General features: G+C 44.8%; 1 protein-coding gene across 1 annotated transcript in view; it reads right to left on the reverse strand.

The window, feature by feature from the left end:
• nwd1 (NACHT and WD repeat domain containing 1) overlaps positions 1 to 24,997 on the reverse strand; it is an 84,448-nt gene extending 59,451 nt beyond the window's left edge. Inside the window, exons 1-6 of the mRNA XM_060839558.1 lie at positions 24,912 to 24,997; positions 23,599 to 23,715; positions 23,126 to 23,480; positions 19,928 to 21,206; positions 3,279 to 3,482; positions 1,564 to 1,723 (exon numbers count right to left, since the gene is read on the reverse strand). Of these exons, the coding sequence (XP_060695541.1) occupies positions 1,564 to 1,723; positions 3,279 to 3,482; positions 19,928 to 21,206; positions 23,126 to 23,480; positions 23,599 to 23,715; positions 24,912 to 24,995 (2,199 nt within the window). The 5' untranslated portion in view covers positions 24,996 to 24,997. The remainder of the gene's footprint in view (positions 1 to 1,563; positions 1,724 to 3,278; positions 3,483 to 19,927; positions 21,207 to 23,125; positions 23,481 to 23,598; positions 23,716 to 24,911) is intronic.
• Positions 24,998 to 25,813: the final 816 nt, after the last annotated feature.

The following is a 25,813-nucleotide window of genomic DNA, read 5'->3' on the forward strand; positions in this document are numbered from 1 at the left end:
CTATTTGTCATTCTGGGGGGACCTTGATCAGATGGGCCAGTGGGCTGAGGAGTGGCAGATGGAGTTTAATTTAGATAGCTGTGAGGTGTTGCATTTTGGTAAGGCAAACCAGGTCAGGACTTACACAGTAATAGTAGGGCACTGGGGAGTGTTGCTGAACAAAGAAACCTAGGGGCGTGGGTACACAGTTGTTTGAAAGTGGAGTCACGGGTACCCGAGTAGTGACGATGGTGTTTGGTACGCTTGCTTACATTGGTCAGTACATTGAGTATAGAAGTTGGGATGTCATGTTGCAGCTGTACAGGATATTGGTGAGGGCACCTTTAGGATACTGCGTTCAATTCTGGGAGCCCTTCTATAGGAAGTATGTTGTTAAATTTGAGAAGATGCAGAAAAGGTTTTCAAGGATGTTGCCGGGGTTGGAGGATTTGAGTTATAGGGAGGGCTGAATAGGCTGGGGCTGTTTTCCCTGCAGCGTCGGAGGCTGAGGGGTGACCATGTAGAGGTTTATAAAATCATGAAAGGCATGGATAGGGTAAATAGCCAAAGTCTTTTTTCATATTGTAGGGGAGTCTAAAACTGGAAGGCATAGGTTTACGTTGAGAGGGGAAAGACTTAAAAAGGACCTGAGGGGTAATTTGTTTTCATGCAGAGGGTGGTTCATATATGGAATGAGCTTCCAGAGGAGGTGGGTACAATTTTAACATTTAAAAGGCATCTAGATGGGTATATGAACAGGAAGAGTTTAGATAGTTATGGACCAAATATTGGCAAATGGGACTAGATCACATTGGGATGCCTGCTTGCACGGACATGTTGGGCTGAAGGGTTTGTTTCTGTGCTATATGATTCTGACTCACTATTGAAGACCTCAGATCATTTGGTAGTGGCTTCACTCACACAACCTAATCATCTCACATCCCTCCCTGTAGTCGCTTCTTTTTGAACTCCTGTGCGGTTTAACCATATCTCGAACACAGCTGATCAAAATATTTGTAAATTGTATTTAAAGCATGGGCATTGCTGGCAGGGCCAGCATTTATTACCCATCTCTAAATTCCCAGGAGAAGCTGGTGGTGAGCTGCCTTCTTGAACTGCTGTAGGTTCGACCACAATGCTGTATGGGGAGGAGTTCCAGGATTTTGATCCAACGGCAATGAAGGAACAGCGGGCCATTTCCAACTCAGGATGATGAGTGGCTTGGAGCATAACTCGTAGGTGGTGGCATTCCCATTTTATCTCCTGCCCTTGTCATTTTAGGTGGAAGTGGTGTGTGGGTTTGGAAGGTGCTGTCTGAGGATCTTTGGTGAATTTCTGCAGTGCATCTTGTAGGTGGTACACACTGAGTGGTGGAGGGAATCAATGCTTGTGGCCAATTAAGTGGGGACTGCTTTGTCCTAGATGGTGTCAAGCTTTTTGAGTGTTGTTGGAGCTGCACCCATCCAGGCAAGTGGAGAATATTCCATCCCTGACTTGTGTCTTTCACATGGTGGACTGTGAACTCAGTGAGTAGTGGATTGTTGGACAATTGAGGCAGAGAAGCATAGCCTGGGTAAACTGTACCTTCCTGTCTGCAACCAGAGTCTCCTTCAGGAGTGGAAGTGTGATGCTCTTCCTGGTGCCATGACTCCACGTTCCCTTGAAATAATCAGCCAGCACCGAGTGCTGTTTGGTTTTCTCCTCCGCCGGCAGGTACAGCTCATGCACCACCTCCGTGAACTGCCTGAAATAAACACAGGAACCGTTCTGTTTGGCTGTCAGCTGGATGTGACACACTGTTGTGTTAAAATTAACTGAAATAGTCACCTAGCCCATACTGTACCTGTCTGTGATCGGGGCCAACTGGACTGAAATACTGCAGGCCTTCAGTTAATTACAGAGATCAGCTGATCCCTTTCGGGTTTGACCTTGCAGAGGTGAGAGGGGAGAGATTCTAAGCTACACCCCCCCTACTGAACTACCTCTCATGTAGGCCTGGAGATTAGGCCAGTTTGAGGCCTGATTCCCTGAGGAGCACACACATAGTGTCAATACTTCACACGGAGCTGGGGGTGAGCTTCCTGTTTACCCAGGCTCGACAGGGTAAGTCAGAACTAACATGTCACACTTCCCTTCTCAGTGGCCAGTGTTCAAAATGGCTACTTTGGCTGCCATTGGCTGAGCCAAGAGTAACCAAAGAACAATTGAAACATGGGGAAATGGTGGTGTAGTAATCCACAGGTCTGGGAGCTATGGTTCAAATCCCACTAAAGCAGCTGGTGGAACTTAAAGTTGATTTTTAAAAAAAATCCTGGAACATAAAGCATATGGTCACCATGACAACTGTTATCAATAGTTGTAAAAATCCGTCCACTCCCAGGGACAAAAATCCACCATTCATAGCTGGTCCGGCTCTATATGTGACTCCAGACCCATGGCAATATGGTTAACAATGGCTTAGCAAGTCAATCAACACAATCAGGGGTGGGGCAACAAATACCAGCCTTGCTAATGATGCCCACAGCCCATGAGGGAATAGACAGTAAAAGATGTTCTTTACAGATTCCTATGTGCAATGGATATCTATAAAGGGCCCTTGCCCATGGGAGAGAATATTGGAATGAGTTAAATCTCCTAACTAACAGATACTAGCACAGAATTGGGACAAGTTCGCTGCTCCCATCTCATGTAGAGTAAAGAATAAGCTCAAAACAAAATAGAAAATGATATTTGGAGCTGGAAGCAAAAACTGAGAATGTAACAGAGGAAGAAATGTCATGAAGATGGAGGCCAGGAAAATGTTCATTGTATAAGAGGGCTGAAATCCTAATGGATGGAAATGTGAAAACAAAAATAGGGATTGCAGAGTGAAAAGAAAGGAAGAAAGATTTGCATTTATGTAGCACCTTTCATGATCCCCAGATATCTCAAAGTACTTGAAGCACTTTTGATGTGTGATCACTGTTGTGACAGATGGCCCAGAAAATCTGTTTGTGTGATGTTAAAGATAAATAACAGATGGGACACCAGGAGGAACTTCTTCTCCCTTGTTCCAGCCAGCACCACATTTCCCATTAATCTGAGCCAACAGACAGCGGTTTGTCTCACCTCATCTAACGCTGCGGCACTCCTTCAGGACTGCAATGTAGAGTTGGCCTAAACATTGTGCTTAGGTCCTGGAGTGGGGCTTGAAACACCTAGATCAGAAACAGATTCGACAAATGGACCCCTTGCTGGCATTCAACCCAAGAATGGCAGTGCCTGCAGATTGAGATTCAGCTCAAAGCTCGAACACTTACCGGTGATAAAGGCCAAGGACTGGGAACCCATCTGCCTGCCTCTCCACCAGATAATCCCCGATGTCATATCGAAGCCGGGTCCACAGTAAGGGAGGAAGGCGGATGATGTCTTTGTTTGGAGGGGACCAGTATTGGTAGATGTCACCAAGCACTTCATCGTCCAATGAGAGGATCTCCTTTAGCTCACTCTCTGACAGTCCGTTCCTGTAAGTCAAGGTGCCAGATTGTAATTGTTCAAAGAGCTGTAGTATAATAGAATCATACATTGCAATAACAACTCAGATTTCTGCAGCACCTTTCACATAATATTTTATCCCAAGGCAATTCACAAGAGTATCATAAAACATTGAGCCACAACAGGAAGTATTAGATCACACGACTAAAGTTAATGACTGTTTCCTCACTTTGTTACATTTGCTAATAACTTTATTCAAGCTAAATAAGTAAAAGTGATAACTATTAATTGCCTCAACATATGTTTATAGGGAGCACCAACAATGGGGGTAAAAGGAGCTATAAGACTGAGTAGTCAATAAACTCTCACCACAAAGAGATGTATTTGGTGTTCTGACTCACTGGTGGGTTTGGATGCAGATTGACAGCACCTACTTGCTTGCACACTGTCACCTCTGGTGTCCCCTGAGGATCGATTCTTGGTCCCTTCCTCTTCCTCAGTAAAGCTGTACACTGATTGCCTCCACATTTACCTGACCAATCATCCACCGCTGTTAAATTATCAGGCCATTTAGCCAACATCTATTCATGAGCAAAGACTCTCAGGCAATTACACTTTGGGAAAACTGAAGATATTGTTTTAGCTCCCTGCTCCAAAACCTCACTCTCTGCCCAAAGAGGAAGTGAGATAGAGGGGGAAGGAGATGTGAGATAGAGGCGGGGAGGTGTGAGATAGAGAGGGAAGGAGGTCATAGAGTCGTAGAGATGTACAACATGGAAACAGACCCGTGGGTCCAACCCATCCATGCTGACCAGCTATCCCAACCCACTTTAGTCCCACCTGCCAGCATGCGGCCCATATCCCTCCAAACCCTTCTATTCATATACCCATCCAAATGCCTCTTAAATGTTGCAATTGTACCAGCCTCCACCACTTCCTCTGGCAACTCATTCCATACATACACCCTCTGCGTGAAAAAGTTGCCCCTTAGGTCTCTTTTATATTTTTCCCTTCTCACCCTAAACTTATGCTCTCTAGTTCTGGACTCCCCAAACCCAGAGAAAACACTTTGCCTATTTATCCTATCCATGCCCCTCATAATTTTGTAAACCTGTACAAGGCCACCCCTCAGCCTCCGACACTCAAGGGAAAGCAGTCCCAGCCTATTCAACCTCTCCCTATAGCTCAAATCCTCCAACCCTAGCAACATCCTTGTAAATCTTTTCTGAACCCTTTCAAGTTTCACAACATCTTTCTGATAGGAAAGGGACCAGAATTGCACGCAATATTCCAACAGTGGCCTAACTAATGTCCTGTACAGCCGCAACATGACCTCCCAACTCTTGTACTCAATACTCTGACCAATAAAGGAAAGCATACCAAATGCCTTCTTCACTATCCTATCTACCTGTGACTCCACTTTCAAGGAGCTATGAACCTGCACTCCAAGGTCACTTTGTTCAGCAACATTCCCTAGGACCTTACCATTAAGTGTGTAAGTCCTGATAAGATTTGCTTTCCCAAAATGCAGCACCTTGCATTTATCTGAATTAAACTCCATCTTCCACTTTTCTGCTCATTGGCCCATCTGGTCAAGATCCTGTTGTAATCTGAGGTAACGCTCTTAGCTGTCCACTATACCTCCAATTTTGGTGTCATCTGCAAACTCACTAACTGTACCTCTTATGCTCGCATCCAAATCATTTATGTAAATGACAAAAAGTAGAAGGCCCAGCACCGATCCTTGTGGCACTCCACTGGTCACAGGACTCCAGTCTGAAAAACAACCCTCCACCAGCACCCTCTGTCTTCTACCTTTGAGCCAGTTCTATATCCAAATGGCTAGTTCTCTCTGGATTACATGAGATCTAACCTTGCTAACCAGTCTCCCATGGGGAACGTTGTCGAACGCCTTACTGAAGTCCATAGAGATCACATCTACTGCTCTGACATCATCAATCCTCTTTGTTACTTCTTCAAAAAATTCAATCAAGTTTATGAGACATGATTTCCCACACACAAAGCCATGTTGACTATCCCTAATCAGTCTTTGCTTTTCCAAATACAAGTACATCCTGTCCCTCAGGATTCCCTCCAACAACTTGCCCACAGCTGACATCAGGCACACTGGTCTGTAGTTCCCTGGTTTGTCTTTACCGCCCTTCTTAAACAGTGGCACCACGTTTGCCAACCTCCAATCTTCCAGCAACCTGTAACTATCGATGATACATATATCTCAGCAAGAGGCCCAACAATCACTTCTCTGGCTTCCCAACAGATTTCTCAGGTATACCTGATCAGGTCCTGGGGATTTATCCACCTTTACCCATTTCAAGACATCCAGCACTTCCTCCTCTGTAATCTGGACATTTTGTAAGATGTCACCATCTATTTCGCTACAGGCTGTATCTTCCATATCCTTTTCCATAGTAAATACTGATGCAAAATATTCATTTAGTATCTCCCCCCATTTTACGTGGCTCCACACAAAGGCCGCCTTGCTGATCTTTGAGGGGCCCTATTCTCTAGGAGAAAGTGAGGACTGCAGATGCTGGAGATCAGAGCTGAAAATGTGTTGCTGGAAAAGCGCAACAGGTCAGGCAGCATCCAAGGAGCAGGAGAATCAACGTTTCGGGCATGAGCTCTTCTTCAGGAAGGGCCCTATTCTCTCCCTAGTTACCCTTTTGTTCTTAATATATTTGTAAAAACCCTTTGGATTCTCCTTAATTCTATTTGTCAAAGCTACCTCATGTCCCCTTTTTGCCCTCCTGATTTCCCTCTTAAGTATACTCCTACTTCCTTTATACTCTTCTAAGGATTCACTCGATCTATCCTGTCTGTACCTGACATATGCTTCCTTCTTTTTCTTAACCAAACCCTCAATTTCTTTAGTCATCCAGCATTCCCTATACCTACCAGCTTTCCCTTTCACCCTGACAGGAATATACTTTCTCTGGATTCTTGTTATCTCATTTCTGAAGGCTTCCCATTTTCCAGCCGTCCCTTTACCTGAGAACATCTGCCTTCAATCGGCTTTCGAAAGTTTTTGCCTGATACCGTCAAAATTGGCCTTTGTCCAATTTAGAACTTCAACTTTTAGATCTGCTTTATCCTTTTCCATCACTATTTTATTTTTTTTTGTAGATATTTTTATTGAAATTTAACATTTTTGCAAATTTACAAAAATAAACAAAACTCTCAAATACAAACATTGATGTACAATTAAATCATATATACAATAGTCATAATTTAACAAAGAAAAGAGAAAGAAAGAAAACAAAAAAAGAAAAAAAAGAAACGAAAAAAGAAAGAAAAAAAACCTCAACTTTCTACTAATCTAACCTATAACTAACCAGAGTGTATACCTAAGTCTCTTACATGCTCGGAATGTATAAACATCAAATATAATAAAACCCGTATTCGCGCAGGATTCCTCTCCCAAGGGGCCCCGGAGCAGCCCGGTCTGAAATTTTCACTAAATAAAAGCCCTTGTTAGGATAGCCGAAATATCTGCATTTATATAATTCAAAAAGGGCTGCCATATTTTATAAAATAATTCAGTCTTTCGGTGCACCATATTTGTGAGGAAGTCAAGGGGGATATATTCCATAATTAATCTGTGCCAATTTGAAAGTCCAGGGGGGCCCTCAGCCACCCAGTTCACCAAAATATTTTTCCTTGCACAGAAAGAGAGAATAGAAAATAGTCTCTTCCCATGCATATCCAGAGATGAGAGGTTCGAAAAGCCCAAAAGGAGAGATACAGGGTCCACCCTAATTTCCGTTCCTAAAATTTCTGTCAGGGTATTTGCCACTTTAGTCCAGTATCTGCGGATTTTCTGACAAGTCCACAGACAATGTACAAGAGTACCCACCTCTATTTTGCATTTAGGACACATTGGAGATGCTCCAGCCTTAAATTTTGCCAGTCGAGCCGGAGCTATATGGGCCCTATGAAGTATCTTTAGTTGGATAGCCTGAGTTCTGTTACAGATAGCAATCCTTCTAGCATTTTCCCAAATGTCATTCCACATATCCTCAGAGATTTCTAGCCCCAAGTCCTGCTCCCATGTTTTAAGCAGGTCATCCATGTCTCCTGAGACTCCATCATGTAGCAAATGGTATATAGTACTAACGGAGGATGCCCCCGCTGGTCGTAAGACATTACGTTCTCTGTCTGATTTATAAAGACTATCTATTAATGTAGTCTTCCTCTGTATATAATCTCGAACTTGGAAGTATCGAAAGAGATCCCCATTAGGTATTCCGAATTTCAGACGCAGCTGCTCAAAGGACATCAGGATCCCATCTTTAAATAGGTCCCCTAAGCATGAGATGCCCCTGGATCTCCAGAGTTTAAAGGTGGCATCTGTAATCCCCGGTTGGAATCCCCATGCGCCTACTATTGGTGCATGGGGGGATGTTTTATGTGAGTTACCCTCATTTTGCCGCATTATATTCCAGGCCTTAATTGTGTTTAATATTATGGGATTTTTACAGTGGTCTGTAATGATTTTCCTCTTATCTGAAAATAAAAGGTTAATAAGTGGGTATTTTACTTGGGAGGCTTCGATATCCAGCCAAATTGATTGTGGATCAGATGAAACCCAATCAGCTATGTAACTTAGTAGGGAGCTTAACTGATATTTCCTAAAGTCTGGGAAGTCCAGTCCTCCCCTTGCCTGTGGAAGCTGTAGCTTCTTCAGCTTAATAAGGGGCCGTCTATGGTTCCAAATAAAGGAGCCCAACTGGCCATATAATTTACGTAGGGCTAGCCTTGGCAGCATCAGCGGGAGCATTCTCATAGGATATAAGAGACGGGGCAGAACATTCATTTTAATTAATGCTATTCTCCCTAGCCAGGAAAACGGAAGGTCTCTCCATCGCTGGAGGTCCTGCCTTATCCTTTCCATTAATTGTACAAAATTAGCCCTATACAACTGATCAAATACTGGCGTGATAAAAATACCTAAATATAAGAAGCCCTCCAGGGACCAACGGAAGGGAAAAGGGGATCCGTCCATTAAGTGGGGTATCATAGCCAGACCACCCATTGGCATGGCTTCCGATTTTGAAAAATTAATTTTATAGCCTGAGAATGCACTAAATGTATTAATAACTTGAATTAGACGAGGCACTGACATTAAAGGATTACTGAGGAATAAGAGAACGTCATCTGCATAGAGGGTAATTTTGTGTTTACCTGTACCAATCCTCGGGGCCGTTATATTAGGATCAGTCCGGATGGCTTCTGCTAATGGTTCGATTATCAGTGTAAACAACAATGGTGAGAGAGGACATCCTTGACGGCAGCCCCTACCCACACTGAAGCCATCTGATCTTAACCCATTAGTAATAACAGCTGCTTTGGGGTCATTATACAATGTTGAAACCCATTTGGTAAACACCTGTCCAACGCCAAACCTTTCCAATGTGTAAAATAAATATGACCATTCAACCCTATCAAATGCCTTTTCCGCATCCAATGAAATTACTACTCCTGGTATCTTTCCCTGATGACAGGCTTGGATCATATTCAAGACCCTTCTGATATTATTGGATGATCTGCGGCCCTTAATAAATCCCGTCTGGTCCTCCTTTATAATATATGGCAGTACCCTTTCTAGTCTTAGTGCTAACATTTTTGAGAGAATTTTAAAGTCTACATTTAGTAAGGATATTGGTCTGTAAGATGCACAATCTTCTGGGTCTTTTCCTTTTTTGAGGATAAGAGAAATATTTGCTTCTTTCAGCGTGGGCGGGAGACAGACCTGACTATGCGCAAAATTATACATATCCATAAGTGGGTCAACCAATATTCCTGTAAATTCTTTATAGAATTCAGCTTGAAAACCATCCTGGCCCGGTGCTTTTCCGCTCTGAAGTTGCCTAATTGCCTCAAGTATTTCTTGGACTGTTAAAGGGGTATTTAGGGCCGACACCTGTTCCGGAGTCAGGCCCGGGAAGGTCAAATTTTTTAAAAATGACTGCATCCTCCTAATCCTATCTTCACAATCCTGCGATTATATAGTTCAGAATAAAATTCTTTAAAGGTCGCATTGATCTTTTTATGATCATGAGTCAGGGTACCTGTACTTTCCTTGATGGTCGGAATAGTTTGAGGGGCTTTCTTTTTCTTTGCAAGAAATGCTAAGTATCTACCCGGTTTGTCGCCATATTCATATAATCTTTGTTTCGCAAATAATATTTCCCTTTTAGCCGTTTGAGTAAGCGCGGTGTTTAAAGCTGTCCTAAGAGCTGTAATCCTCTGCAATTTTGTGATAGAAGGTCTATCAGCGTATGCTGTTTCGGCTGCTTTTAGGCGAGCTTCGAGCAGACGCTGTTGCTCTCCCTTCATTTTCCTCTGGGTCGCTGAATAGGAGATGATCAAACCTCGTGCAGAAGCTTTGATGGTCTCCCACATCATTGACGGATTGCTAGCCGTACCAGTATTAATTTCTAAAAAAGTTTTAAGTTCTTGGGAGAAGTACTTTAAAAATTTGCTATCTTTTATCAGGAAGGGGTCCATACGCCAATGCCGAGCAGATGTCCCATTGTTCTTTACCTTAGTTTCCATGTATACAGCGGCATGGTCAGAGATTGCTATAGTACCTATTTTACAGGTTGCTATAGAGTTTAGAAAAATCGATGGGGCAAAAAACATATCAATTCTTGTGTGACATTTATGTGGATTAGAGTAGAAAGAAAAATCTCTACCCTGTGGATGGAGACATCTCCATACATCTACCAATCCTAATTCTTTATTCAGGTCCGCCAGTTGTCTAGATCTGGGAGATACTCCAGCTGCACTCTTGGGAATCCTGTCTATTTCCGGATCCATAATATAATTAAAGTCTCCCCCTATAATTGTATGACGGGCACCAAAGGCCATCAGTTTTGAAAAAGCTTCCGTTATGAATTTAAAGGGGTGTGCCGGGGGGCAGTATACATTTAAGATCCCATATTCCTCTCCATTTATGAGGGCTTTAATCAAAATATATCGTCCAGATTCGTCTTTTATCTGATTTAGAATTTTCAAAGGGAAGTTCTTCCGGACAAGGATAACGACTCCCCTGCTTTTTGAATTAAAAGAGGAAAAAAAGGCCTGATCAAATCCGCCCTGTCGTAATTTTAAGTGTTCTTTATCCGACAGGTGTGTCTCCTGTAGGAGAGCTATATCAACTCTCTCCTTCTTAAGATTTGATAATATTTTCTTCCTTTTAACTGGCGAATTACTCCCCCTGACATTCCAGGTGCACCACTTAACCGACTGTTCAGCCATAATCATCTGGACAGATCCGAGACCCCTCGGGAGGGGAAACCCTATCTAGAACATCCCGAGCATGGAGCATACAAGATTTACAAAAGTAAAGATTCTCTGATACACTCAAAACAATATAACAAAAAACTCTTTCTAAGTATAAAAAATATAAAACATTCCAAATTGGAGATTTTCTCCCTTGTTCCCAGGGAGCGTCACTTCCTCTCCCACAGTCCATCTTACCCTCTTCCAACCAGTGCCCCACCCTTGACCCAGGTGTTCCTCAATAAAATGAGGAGAATTCAAATATAATATAAAGCTAGAGTTAACAGTGAACACCCCACCCCCACCCACACCCACATCTAAATATATTTGGGAATATTAATACCATATATAACTATAAGATTACAATCTCAACATGTAATACTTAAATATAATACCACAAAATAACAGGGGAAAGAAAAACAACCCCGCTCCTAAAAACAGAAGTAAAATAGAATAAGGTAACCACCTCTCCCCATCAACATTAACCAAATGCCCCAACATATATATATATACATACACACATAGGGGGAAAGATAAGAAAAGATGAAGGGATGTAAACCAAAATAATGGGAAAGGCAGACCAGCGTCCACAATCTCTTACAATTTATTTAAGAGAGTCCAAGAATTCCTTAGCCTTCTCCGGTGATCCGAAGTTATATATGGATCCTTCGTGGCTAAAGCGTAGCGTCGCTGGATATCGTAAGGAGTACTGGATATTTAAGTCCCTTAAACGCTTCTTCGCCTCATCGAATGCCTTCCTCTTTCGGACCAAAGCTGGGGAGAAGTCCTGGAACAGCATGATCCTGGATCCTTTGTGGGTCATAGCTTGGGGATCTTTTCCCAGATTTCTTGAGGCTTCCAGGAGCATCTGCCTCTCCCTATAGCTCTGCAGCTGGAACAGGACCGGGCGTGGGCGCTGGGTTGAACCGGGTCCACGTACTGCGACCCGGTAGGCCCATTCTACCCTTACCTGGCCTGATCCATTATGCAGATTTAAAAGTTGTGGCAGCCAATGCTCTAAGAATGCTGTCAGCTGACCTCCCTCTTCCTGCTCGGGCAGGCCCAACAACCGAATATTTTTTCTACGACATCGATTTTCAAGGTCATCAATGTGGTTTTCTAGGTTCTGGACACGATTCTCGAGAAAACGGATGTGGTCGGCTGTTGATTTTATCGCAGTCTCTGAGGCTGCGGCCTTCGACTCCACCTCTCTGACTCGGCACTCCAATTCCTGAATGTCTCTGCCCTGCTTCTGCAGCTCGGCTGATAGTGCTTCTCTGCTCTGCCGAGACTCATCGATAAAAGCATCAATCTTCGCCTCCCACCTGGCAAACATCTCCTCAAAGCTCATCTTCATTGGTAAATCTCCTGAAGTAGCTGAAGACACCTTTGTTGCAGATGAAGAGGGAGAGGGCGGGGGAGGGGTCCCTGCTTTCTTAGAGCCGCCTGTTCCCTTCCCTTTACTCATTTTCCAGCTAGTATTAGACTATTTAAATGTACTAATAGGTAACTATTTAAGGTTAACAACTATTATAAATGGTTTAGTGAGTGTGGTGGGGGTGGATAGCCCACTTTTCCCAAGTTTTGGGTAGAGCACTGTGGACTCAGTCTTGCTGGGTCGCCGCCATCTTGGATCCCCCCTCCATCACTATTTTAAAACGAATAGAATTATAGTTGCTGACCACAAGTGCTCTCCCACTTAAACCACAGTCACCTGCCCTGCCTTATTTCCCAAGAGTAGGTCAAGTTTTGCACCTTCTCTAGTAAGTATATCCACATACTGAATCAGAAAATTGTCTTGTAGGCACTTAAGAAATTCCTCTCCATCTAAACCTTTAGCGCTATGGCCGTCCCAGTTGATGTTTGGAAAGTTAAAATCCCCTACCATAACTACCCTATTATTCTTACAGATAGCTGAGATCTCCTCACAAATTTGTTTCTCAGTTTGTGAGATGGGAGGTTGGAGGTGTGACGTAGAGAGAGGAGTAGTGTGAGATAGAGAGGAGGGAGGTGTGAGATAGAGAGAGGGGAGGTGTGAGATAGAGAGGGAGGAGGTGTGAGATGGGGGGAAGTGTGAGTTCGATACGGGTGAGGTGTGAGATAGAGAGAAGAGGAGGTGTAAGAGAGAGGGGAGGATGATGAGATAAAGAGTGGGGAGGTGTGAGATAGAGCGGGGGAAGCTGTGCGATTGAGAGGGGAGGAGGTGTGAGATCGGGGGTGCGGGGGTGTGAGATGGGGGGAGGTGTGAGATAGAGAGGGGGACGTGTGAGATCGAGGGGGGAAGGTGTGAGATAGTGAGGGGGGAGGTGTGGATAGCGAGGGGGGGAGGGATGAGATAGAGAGGGGGGAGGTGTGAGATAGAGAGGGGGGGAGGTGTTAAGAGGGAATTCTCGAGCTGAAGGCCCAGACAGCTGTGAGCATAGCCACCACTAGAGGAAAAATTCAAACTAGATGCAGAAAACTTGGAGGCTTATCAGATTGGCAAAGGTTACTGAGGGGACCTGAAAACAAGATGAATGCTTTAAAATCAACTCAATGCTTGGTCAATGTAGGACAGCAAGCATGGAGGGAGAGGGCAAGCTCAGGTTAGGGGACTTTCTGCGAGTTAAGACAGAGAGTGGAGTTTTGATTTGACTCAAAGTTGTGGTAGATAGAATGGGGGAGTCCAGTCCAAGGATGTGTTGCATGAAACAGTTAGTCCCTAAAAGGGTTAACTGACATCATAAAGGTAGATCCACCAATCGGGATAGAAGATACTGGCCCTCAGGAGGAGCTAACTGAAAGGTGTGCGTTTGAGCTTCCAATGTTTCAGCACAAGTTGCAATTGCTGAGATTGGTGTACTGAATGGTAATGCCTACTTACCCTTAACTCACAGAATCATGGAAGTGTTACAACACAGGACAAGGCCATTTGGCCCATCCGGCCTGCACCAGTTCTTCAATACTATTGTCAGTCTGCTGCCTTTTCTCTCCATATCACTGTATGATATTTCTATCCAAATAATCAAATAACCATCCAATGCCCCTCTTGAATGCCTCAACTGAACCTGCCTCCCCCACATTTCCAGGCAGTAAACTAACTACTCACTGTGTGAATAAAAGATTTTCTCTCACGATGCTTTCTCCTTTTGCAATCACCACAAATTTGAGCTCTCTCGTTTTTGTTCCTTTTACGAGTGGGTGCAGTTTCTCTCTATCCAGCTCACTCATGATTTTGACAACCTGTATCAAGTCTCTTCACAGCCTTCTTCTCTCTAAGGAGAACAGTGCCAACTATTCTGATCTATTCTTATCACTGATGTTTCTCATTCCTAGGTCCTCTCCTGTAAATTGCTTTTGCATCTTTCCATTGCATTCACACCTTTCATATAATTGTGTTGCCCACAACCATATACAATACTCCAGCTGATATCTAATAAGTGCCTTATACAAGTTCAACATCATCTTCTTGCTTTTGTACTCTATGCCCCTATTAATAAAGCCAAAAACACTGTTTACAATGTACATAGTTCATTTCCAGTCCAATATTGAGTCATAGAGTCACAGAGATGTCCAGCTGGGAAACAAACCCTTCGGTCCAACTCGTCCATGCCGACCAATCCAATCAAGTCCCACCTGCCAGCACCCGGTCCATATCCCTCTAAACCCTTCCTATTCATGTTCCCAGCCATTTTAAGTGTTGTAACTGTACCAGCCTCCACCACTTCCTCTGGCAGCTCCACCACTTCCTCTGGCAGTTCCACCACTTCCTTTGACAGCTCATTCCATTCACGCACCACCTTCTGCGTGAAAACATTGCCCCTTAGGTCTCTTTTATATCTTTCCCTTCTCACCCTAAACCTATGCCCTTTAGTACAAATAGACTTTGTCTATTTATCCTATCCATGCCCCTTATGATTTTATGAACCACTATAAGGTCACCCCTCAGCCTCTGATGCTCCAGGGAAAACAGTCCCAGCCTATTCAGCCTCTCCATAAAGCTCAAATCCTCCAACCCTGGAAACATCCTTGCAAATCTTTTCTAAACCCTTTCAAGTTTCACAACATCCCTCTGTAGGAGTGAGACCAGAATTGCACACAGTACTCCAAAAGTGGCCTAACCAGTGTCCTGTACAGCTGCAACATGACCTCCCAACTCCTGTACTCAATAGTCTGACCAAGAAAGGAAAGCATATCAAATGCTTGACTATGACTCTACTTTCAAGGAGCTATGAGCTTGCACTCCAAGCTCTCTTTGTTCAGCAACATTCCCTAGGACCTTACCATTAAGTATATAAGTCCTGCTAAGATTTGCTTTCCCTAAATGCAGCACCTCGCATTTATCTAAATTAAACTCCATTTGCCACTCCTCAGCCCATTGGCCCATCTGCTCAAGATCCCATTGTAATCTGAGGTAACCTTCCTCGCTGTCCATTAAACCTCCAACTTTGGTGTCATCTGCAAACTCACTAACTATACTTCATATGCTCACATCCAAATCATTTATATAAATGACAAAAAGTAGTGGACCCAGCACCGACCCTTGTGGCACTCCACTGGTCACAGGCCTCCAATCTGAAAAACAATCCTGCATCACCACCACCCTCTGTCTTCTACCTCTGAGCCAGTACTTTGATTAGATTAGATTCCCTACACTGTGGAAACAGGGCCTTCGGCCCAACAAGTCCACACTGACCCTCTGAAGAGTAACCCAACCAGACCCATTCCCCTAACCTATATTTACCACTGACTAACACTATGGGCAATTCAGCATGGCCAGTTCACCTAACCTGCATATCTTTAGACTGTGGGAGGAAACCAGAGCACCCGGAGAAACCCACACAGACACGGGGAGAATGTGCAAACTCCACACAGTCACCTGAGGCAGGAATTGAACCCAGGTCCCTGTGAGTAATCAGTGCTAACCACCGAGCCACTGTGATGCCCAGTTCTATATCCAAATGGCTCGTTCTCCTTGTAATCCATGAGATCTAATCTTGCTAACTGGTTTCCCATGGGGAACCTTGTTGATTGCCTTACTGAAATCCTAATGGGTCACATCTATCATTCTGCCTTCATTAATCCTCATTGTTACTTCTTCAAAAGCTCAATTAAAGTTGTGAGACATGATTTCCCACACACAAAGCCATGTTGACTATCCCTAATCAGTCCTTGCCTTTCCAAATACATGTATGTTCTCTCCCTCAGGATTCCCTCCAACAACTTGTCCACCACTGAGGTCAGGCTCACTGGTCTACAGTTCCCTGGCTTGGCCTTACCACCTTTCTTAAACAATTACACCACATTAGCCAACCTTTAGTCTTCCGGCACCTCGCCTGTGACTATTGATGATACAAATATCTCAGCAAGGGGCCCAACAATCACTTCTCTAGCTTCACACAGAGTTCTAGGGTACACCTGATCAAGTCCTGGGGATTTATCCACCTTTTATGCGTTTCAAGACATCCAGCACTTCCTCCTCTGTAATATGGACATTTTTCAAGATATTACCATCTATTTCCCTACATTCTATACCTCCCATATCCTCTTCCACAGTAAACACTGATGCAAAATACTTATTTAGTATCTCCCCCGTCTCCTGCAGCCCCCACAAAGGCAGCCTTGCTGATCTTTGAGGGGACCTATTCTCTCCCTAGTTAACCTTTTGCCCTTGATATATTTGTAAAAACCCTTTGGATTCTCCTTAATTCTATTTGCCAAAACTATCTCATGTCCCCTTTTTGCCCTCCTGATTTCTCTCTTAAGTATACTCCTACTGTCTTTATACTCTTCTAAGAATTCACTCGATCTATCCTGTCCAAACCTTACATATACTTCCTTCTTTTTCTTAACTAAACCCTCAATTTCTTCAGCCATCCAGCATTCCCTACATCTACCAGCCTTTCCTTTCACCCTGACAGGAATATGAAGAGTCATGTGGTGTACTGGGCTTTATTGGCAGAGGAATTGAGTTCCGGAGTCCTGAGGTCATGTTGCAGTTGTATAAGACTCTGGTGAGGCCTCATCTGGAGTATTGTGTGCAGTTTTGGTCGCCATACTATAGGAAGGATGTGGAAGCTTTAGAACGAGTGCAGAGGAGGTTTACCAGGATGTTGCCTGGAATGGTAGGAAAATCTTATGAGGAAAGGCTGAGGCACTTGGGGCTGTTCTCATTGGAGAAGAGAAGGTTTAGGGGAGATCTGATAGAAGTGTATAAGATGATTAGGGGTTTAGATAGGGTAGATACTAAGAACCTTTTACCGCTAATGGAGTCAGGTGTTACTAGGGGACATAGCTTTAAATTAAGGGGTGGTAGGTATAGGACAGATGTTAGGGGTAGATTCTTCACACAGCGGGTTGTGAGTTCATGGAATGCCCTGCCCGTATCAGTGGTGAACTCTCCTTCTTTATGTTCATTTAAGCGGGCATTGGATAGGCATTTGGAAGTTATTGGGCTAGTATAGGTTAGGTAGGACTCGGTCGGCGCAACATCGAGGGCCGAAGGGCCTGTACTGCGCTGTATCCTTCTATGTTCTATGTTCTATGTTCTATGTGGGTCTTGAAACATTAACTCTGCTTCTCTCTCCACCGATGCTGTTAGACCTGCTAAGTTTCTCCAGCATTCTCTGGTTTTATGTGTAACAAACTTATACTGTTTGCCAAAATTCAGCTAATCTTCATGTGCCTATTCTTCCCCACTCAGCATTAGCAGTTTAGACTCACACCAATAAGAGAGATTGATGACCGTGAATTTGACCAAAGCATCTCAGGGTGTTCCAATGGAGACAATCACAATACAAACCATGCCAACAAAGGGCAGCTTTTGTCTTATTTCTGACAATAGTCAAATTTAGAAGTTAAGGTTTGGCATGAGGTGATTCACTTTGGAAAAGCAAATCAGGGCAGGACTTATACACTTAATGGTGAGGTCCTGGGGAGTGTTACTGAACAAAAAGTGCAGGTTCATAATTCCTTGAAAGTGGAGTCTCAGATAGATCGGGGAGTGAAGAAGGCGTTTGATTTGCTTTCCTTTATTGGTGAGAACATTAAGTATATGAATTGTGGCTGTACAGGACATCGGTTAGGCCTCTTTTGGAATATTATGAGCAATTTTGGGCTCTCCCTTTTAAGAAGGATGTTGTGAAACTCAAAAGGTTTCAAATAAGACTTATAAGGACTTTGCCAGGGTTGGAGGGTTTGAGCTATAGGGAGAGCTGGATAGATTGGGGCTGTTTTCCCTGGAGCGTCGGAAGCTGAGGGGTAACCTTTTAAAGGTTCATAAAATCATGAGGGGCTTTTCCCTGGGGTCAGGGAGTCCAGAATTAGAGGGCATAGGTTTAAGTTGAGAGGGGAAAAATTTAAAAGGGACCTGAGGGACAATTTTTTCAGACAGAGGGTGGTGCGCGTACGGAATGAGCTGCCAGAGGAAGTGGTGGAGGCTGGTACAATTGCAACCTTTAAAAGGCATTTGGGTGGGTATATGAATAGGAAGGGTTTGGAGGGATATGGGGCGGGTGCTGGCAGGTGGGACTAGATTGGGTTGGGATATCTGGTCAGCATGGACGGGTTGGACCAAAGAGTCTGTTTCCATGTTGTACATCTCTATGACTCAATGACTCTATATATAATGTAGGAATAATTAAATGGGAATACTCTGCATAACATTAAGGACTGAAGGGCCTGTTCTATGCTGTACTGATCTATGTTCTATGTTTTTTTTCTGGTTCTAACTTTGAATTCTCTTAATGTTGTGGAAAAAAAGGATCCTGCTTCATGATTTTCAGGTCCATTGCGTCACAATACATTCACGTTGCTGAGCTAGAAATCTAGAGGCAGGGACTAATATTCACTACAGCATGGTTTCAAAACCCTCAATAACAGTTTTGGGAATTTAAATTCAATGGATAAACTGGCAAATACCAGAATCATTTCCAATGATTGTGAATTGACTGGACTTTGAAAATAAACCCATAGGGGCAAGAGAGTGAACCTATACGACTCCAGCCCCTCCACTGTCTCCAACTTGCTGCATTGACTATCTCACCTCTACCCCACTTTTCACAGCCTAGCTGTCAGTCGTGATTCTGAGGGGAGTGCGGGCCTGTGTCAGCTTGGAGAACGTTAGCTTACATTTGTGTCACAGCAGCTGACTCCGTTCCCACCTCAGCTCATCTGCTGTGGAAACCGTCATCCACGGCGGGGGTCTTTGTTACTGCTACCCGTAACGGTTCCAGAACATTCCTGACAAATCTCCCACCTTGAGGTCACCTCAAAGACTTTGCTGCCCAAGTCCTAATTTGTACTTTGTCCCCTTCAGCTATCATCCCTGCGTTCTCCCAAACATAGGCTTTGGGATGTGCAATGCCTTGATTTTAAGACTCTCTTCCTTATTAGCAAATCCATGTATGGCCTCATCCCTCCTTATAACTGGAATAAATCACACAACGTCTGGAGATATCTGTTCTCCTCCAATCCCAATCTCTGGGGCATTCCTGATTTGAACTTTCCCAACATTGGGCGGCTAAGCCTTTAGTTGCTCTAGATTCTATCATTGCATCTCCCTGGATCCCTCTGTCACACTTTCTGCTTTTCAAGCATACCTCTTTCATCAAGTTCTGTCCTAGTAGCACCTTATTGGGCTCAGTCTTACATTTTGTTTCATAAAGATCCTTGTGCTGTGCTGGAAGGTGCTACATGAATGCAAGTTGTCCTTAGTATAAGTAAACGTGACATCGAATGTCACACTGGGTGACCATTGTCTTTGGTCATATGCATTGGAAATGAGCCTGTAATGAGGTACATTGTTAAGCCCTTTCCCAATGGAATTGGGTGCCAATACCAAACTGAAGACAGGGATGACACAGGACTAAAGTGGGTACTGCAGATGCTGGAGAATAGAGTCAAGATTAGAGTGGTGTTGGAAAAGCACAGGAGGTCAGGCAGCACCCGAGGAGCAGGAAAATCAACACTTTCCTGATGGGGGGGCTTTTGCCTGAAGCGCCGGTTTTCCTGCTCTCAGGAATGACACAGTCAGGCTGCAAGTTGACCCCTTTTCTTGACATCTTTAACAGGACCCTACTGACCCAACATTTGAAGATTCCCTAGGGATCCCCCTGTTGCCAGAAGCAGTCCCAACCTTGACAATCAGACCATGGTTTTCTGAGGAGCCTTGGCTTACAGCAGAACCAACCTTGAGCAGACAATGTATCCCAGAGCATGCGAGACGAAGACCCGGCCGTGCGTCTTCTCCAGGTGCGAGTATAAGAGACGCACAGCGTCCCGCGTGCCAGCAGCTACGTCCAGCTCTGAGGCCGGCACATACGAGCTCCACTTCTTAGCCTCGTCGAAGGTCAGTTTGAGCATGAGAGGTTGGCCGCAGTCCCGGAAACGCTCCAGGATGAGGTCTCGCTGCTCTGTGGTGAGCCTCCTCTTCACCGTGCGCAGCAGCAGGTCAATGAGCTCTTGACCGTGCTGGCTGGACAGAGGCTCCACCTCGAAGTGGCACTCGGGCCTGGGTATCACCTCCTGCAGCACCGCCAAGATGTTGTGCTCTGCTGGCAGGGTGGAGACGATGATGTGGACCTTAGGGGGGCATACCTTCGGCAGCCAGTGGAGTCTGTGAGCTCCATCGCTGGAAGACAACTGGTCCAGGGAGTCAAAGATAAGGACTAGGGTCTCTCGATTTCTCTTGGACACTGTGCTCAGGAGGTTGTGGAAGAATCGGACTAGCTCAGTGTAAGAGTTGGTGACGTGGGCTGCAGGCACTTTGAGCCTAAAGGCCAGGCACACTTGGAAGCAGACACTCTTCAGCACTGAGTGTATCTCTGAGCTCAGGGCTGATGTACCCAGCAGCCTGGTGACCACCACACAGCCATTCCTGAAGGTTCTCCTCACCTCCTCGGCCAGTTTTGACATTACCGCCGTCTTGCCAGTGCCCGACGCCCCGTGGATGACCAGGGGCCAGTGGATGCCCCCGTCGTGCTGCTCGAGGCATTGGCCAATGTCAGTGAGGAGCTGCGAGCGCCCACAGAAGATGCTGCACTTCACCCTGCACAGATGCCCTTGGTGACGCAGTTCCTCGAAGAGCCAGGCCAGCTCCTCCCGGACCCCATGACGCGCTGCCACCTTTCCCTCGATCTGCTGCTTCATGTCCTCCACAAAGTTCTGGCACAAGTTGTGGAGATACTCAGCATGGGCTTGGCTTTGGGTGTCCAGAACACCGTCTGACCACTGCACCCAGTGCATCCGCAGGTTCCTGGCAGATTTGCCAACAACTTGGGCCTTTAGGCTGGCGAGTTGCTCCTGAGCCTCAGTATCAATGCTTCCGTCATCTTTAACATCGATGAATTTGGGTAGCTGCTGCTGGTCGAAGTGATCCCAGATATTGGAGATGTCACGGATAAACACTGTTGAGCACACGTCCCCTTCTCTTGTTTCAACTAAGCCCCGGTCGATCTCAAACTCAGTAACTGCAACACAGTGAGGAAAGGGACCATTATTAGACCTGAACAATATTCACCTAGGGAGAGAGAGCCCTGATTCCATCTAGGTTACCCTGCACAAAGCCAGTGGCAATTCAATTGAATTGGCTGTTACAGAGGTGAAGGATGGAGGGATTGGAATGATGTAAGAATTCCCTGTCAGTCGAATGATGATAGTTGAACATTAGCTACTCTGTGTAACATCATTGAGTCTGGGATCAGCAGGATCATGGATACAGGTACTGAGCGTTAACTAGGGAGATAGTAGCAGAATGATAATGTAGTGGGCCCTCTTTCAAAGGGAGACAATAGTGAGAAGGGCCACTAAGCAGCATAACTCAGGTAGACCCTTCCTGGTAGCAGGATTTATCTTTGTCAAGGAGAAGTCTTGTGAAGAGAGAGAGAGAGAAAGGGCGAAAGACAGACAGAAAAAGGATCCCTTAACCAAAATTTGGATGAGAATATAGGAGGCATGGTTATTAAGTTTGCAGACGGCTCTAAAACTGGTGGCATAGTGGACTATGTAAAAGGTTATTTAAAATTACAGAGATCTTGATCAATTGGCTCAGTGGGCTAAGGATTGGCAGATGGTGTTTAATTTGGATAAATGTGAGGTATTGCATTTTGGTCATATAAAGAACAGGATTTTTACAGTTAATGAAAGGGACAGCATGAGTAGTGTTGTAGAACAGAAAGATCTAGGAGTTTAGGTACATAATTCTTTGAAATTGGTGTCACATATAAACAGAGTGGTTAAGAAGACACTTGCCTTCATTGCGCAAACCTTTGAGTAGAGGAGTTGGGATGTCATGTTGAGGTTGGACAGGACATTGGTATGGGACAGGACAATACCTCTTCTAAGGTATTGCGTGCAGTTTTGGTCACCCAGTTACAGGGAGGATATTATTAAGCAAGAGAGGCTTCATAAAGGATTGACCAGAATGTTGCTAGGAATGGAAGGCTTGAGATATAAAAATAGACTGGAAAAGCAACCACGCTTTTCCACTGGAAAGAAGGAGGCTTCAGATAACCTTATTGAAGTTTATAAAATCATGAGGGGTATGGAGAAGGTGAATGGCAAGTGTCTTTTCCTTAGAGTGGGAGAGTTCAAAACTAAGGGAGCGTATTTTTAAGGTGAGAGAAGAAAGGTTTAAAAAGGACATTATGGACAACTTTTTTACATAGAGAATGGTTCTTGTGAGGAATGAACTGCCAGAGGATGTAGTGGATTGATGTATAGTTACAACGTTTAAAAGACATTTGGATAAGTAAATGAATAGCAAAGGTTTAGAGGGTTATGTGCCAAGCGCTGGCTGGTAGAACTAGTTTAGTTTGGGAACATGGCCGGCGTGGACTGATTAGACTGAAGGGCCTGTCTCCAAGCTGCATGACTTTCTGACTCTAAGATGTATGATTAAAGACCTATTCAATGGAATAAAGGACCCAGCTTCATGATTTCCAGGTGCTATATTAGCTTAACCTCTTATTACAGTCATGTTGATGATCTAGCAATCTAGACGAGAGCATGAGTTCAAAACCTTCCGTAAGTTGTGGGAATTTAAATTCAGTGAATAATCTGGGAAATGCTAGCCTCATTTACAGTGATTGTGAAGCAACTGGATTTTGATAATAAACCTGGAGGAGGATGAAATTGAGCCTAGGTGCAGGAATGCAGTTGACTCTTAAGTTGAAAGGGTCTAGCAAACTATTTACTCCCAGTGCAGTTAGGGATGGGCAACAAATGCTAGTATTGCCTGTTATACCCATGGCCCAATAATGAGTTAACTCTGAGATAGGACCTTGGGTGACCTTCTTTTGCTTTCTAAAGGAATAGAGGGCTTTGCTGTTCAGGATCAGCATAATCCAGTATGTCAGAGGGAGTGAGTGCTGAGGCACGTGCGGCCTACCTGATTTGAAATACTTGTGCCTTGCTCCTTTCTGTATTCGGCCCTCTTTCTCTGCCTGGGTGGCTGCGACTCGCAGGAGATCAGCAATGCGCTGCTGGAGGTCAGACCAGGATTGCAGGGCCTTCTCGTGCTCCTCTCGCCTCTCGGTTCTCATCTTGCTGTAGTCTGGGAGATGTGTGGTGATAGGTTGGAGAATGTACACAGGTGGAACCGCATTCTCATCTTTCCAGAACCATTCCTGAAGCAGCTTCGAGGACTGGGAATCCGAAGCGTGCTTCAGGAGCAATTCCTCAAACTCCTTGGCCTCGATGACACGGGGGATGGGACGAAATCCGTAGCGATTGCCCAACAGAGCCTGCCAAATTCCAATAAGTACTGGGATGAGTGATGGATCACAGCCGTTCAAGATCAAACTGCTGTTTACAAAAACTGAGGGGACGGGAGAACAATCAAAAGTCGAGAAAATGACTTACAACAAAAGTGGGTCCCAGTGACATCCTTTTACAAGATTCGATCTCTGTCAGGCACAGTTCTGTGCTCAAGTGGTCAGCAGTCAGTGTATTTGGTACTCCCCAGCGCATGTCAACTACCTGAGGAGATGTGGGACAACACAGTTACCCTGTGCTCCTCCATTAATAGCCCCTTATTAATGTGTGCATGTTAATCTTCAAGAATGGTGGTTAGATGGTTAAAAGCATTCGTCTTTATTTAGACTTGGCAACAATTTGGAAAATTCTAAAGGGCTCATATGGAAATAGAAAGCTGAACTGATCTAGTCCCTACTGCATCCATGCATGTTCTTCAGTGGCAGGTGACCTGAAATGGATTTTTCGGTTCACCAACTTGAGCAACTGATTCTCAAAGTCCTGGCAGTGCAGGATCAATGTGAATTGTTGCATTGCAGAAAGTTTATAACTTTCCAGCACAGCTTGTGTGCTTAAACAAACAGGGGTGATTCCTCACCACGTGATGCCACCCCCCACCCTCCTCTTCCCCCAAGTGCGCCCTCACTGAATCCCGACAAATATTCAATCTCCAGTGTCCAACTCTGAAGAGTCACTGTGTCCAGATAGCTCTGCACAGCACCCCCATTCTCACCCTATGTCACAATGCGTTCACATTGCAATCCCTCTCTGCCACACTCCCCCTCCCTCACACTCCCCCCCCTTACACTCTATCTCCCTCACACATCCCGTCCCTCACACTCCATCTTCCTCACATGCCTCCTCCCTCACACTCCATCCCCCTCACACTCCCCTCCTTCACACGCAATCTCTGCAGCTCTCCCTCTCCTTCATGCATCCTCTCCCTCACATCTCTCTCTCCCTCAAACTTCTTATCACTCACTATCCTTCTCATTCACACTCTATCTCCCTCACACTTCCTGTCTCTCATACTCAATCTCCCTCACACTCACCCTCCCTCACACTCACCCTCCTTCACACTCCATCTCCCTCACACTCCCTCTGCGTCACATGGAACCTCCCTTGCACTCCATTTCCCTCATGTTGAATCTCCCTCACCCACTCTGTCCTCTCCCATTTCCTTTCCCTCCATTCCTTCTCATTACTCACCCCTTTTGTGCCCTTTTCCTTCCAATTCCTTCATCCTCTCTCTCTCTCTTCTCTCTCTCTCTCACACACACACACACACACACACATACATACACTCTCCCCTCACAATCCCCTTTCACCTTTGGAACAGTTAAATTAGCACCATAGTCTTAACTGAAGAAGAGGATAGATACTGAGATACTGTCCCCCAGTTGAGTGAAGGTCTGACTCACCTCAAAGACTAGGCCCATTTTCTGACAGAACTCCTGTACCTCTGGATAGGCCTTATCCAAGAGAGCATCACGCTCCATGCTCATATCTGAAAAACACAGCAAGAGCTAGTGACTGTCTATTGTGTATGAACAGCCTGCTCTGGGACCGAGCCATAAAACCACAGCCTAGTTAGAGAATTTTGGGCCTGGGTGATACAGACCTTGACAGAACTGTTCAGAAAGTGACAGCTGGAAAGAACCTCCATAGGAGAGCCTTTCGATTTTGATCTGGGGCATTCTAAATTGTATTAAAATGTATGGATTTGTTTGAGGTGTGGTCACTAATGTTGGAAACATGCAGCCAATCATTATTTGACACATTCCACTATTCAGCTGATCATGGGGGGGATCTGACTGTGGCCTTGATTCTACGTTTGACACCTGATGCTCTGGGATTTCCACAATCATCTAGCTCACAATTATTTGCCTTACAAATAATCATGAGTCCTACCAATACCTTTTCTCTCTGTGTTCTAAAGACTCACTCTGAGAAACTAAATGCCCCATCTCCGTCTCTGAAATGGTGTTTCTCAGTTCTTGCCTCTCTCACATAGGGAAACATCGCCTTGGCACCTACCCTTGCCATGTCCCCTCTGAGGCCTGTATGTTTCAGCAAAAGGCCTCTCATTCTTCTAAACTCACATCCTACCTTTCCTCACATGATGATCCCCCTCTTCCCAGGGACTAGTTGAGTGAACCTTGGAATTGCTGCTCCTAATGTCATTATTTCTGAGATTCATTAGATTAGACACCCCACAGTGTGGAAACAGGCTATTTGGCTCAACAAGATCACACCGACTCCCCGAAGAGTGACCCACCCAGACCCATTTCCATCTTACTAATGCACCTAACACTACGTTAGG

This window comes from Hemiscyllium ocellatum, chromosome 19 (genome assembly GCF_020745735.1).
Source record: "Hemiscyllium ocellatum isolate sHemOce1 chromosome 19, sHemOce1.pat.X.cur, whole genome shotgun sequence".
Classification (NCBI taxonomy): Eukaryota; Metazoa; Chordata; class Chondrichthyes; order Orectolobiformes; family Hemiscylliidae; genus Hemiscyllium; species Hemiscyllium ocellatum.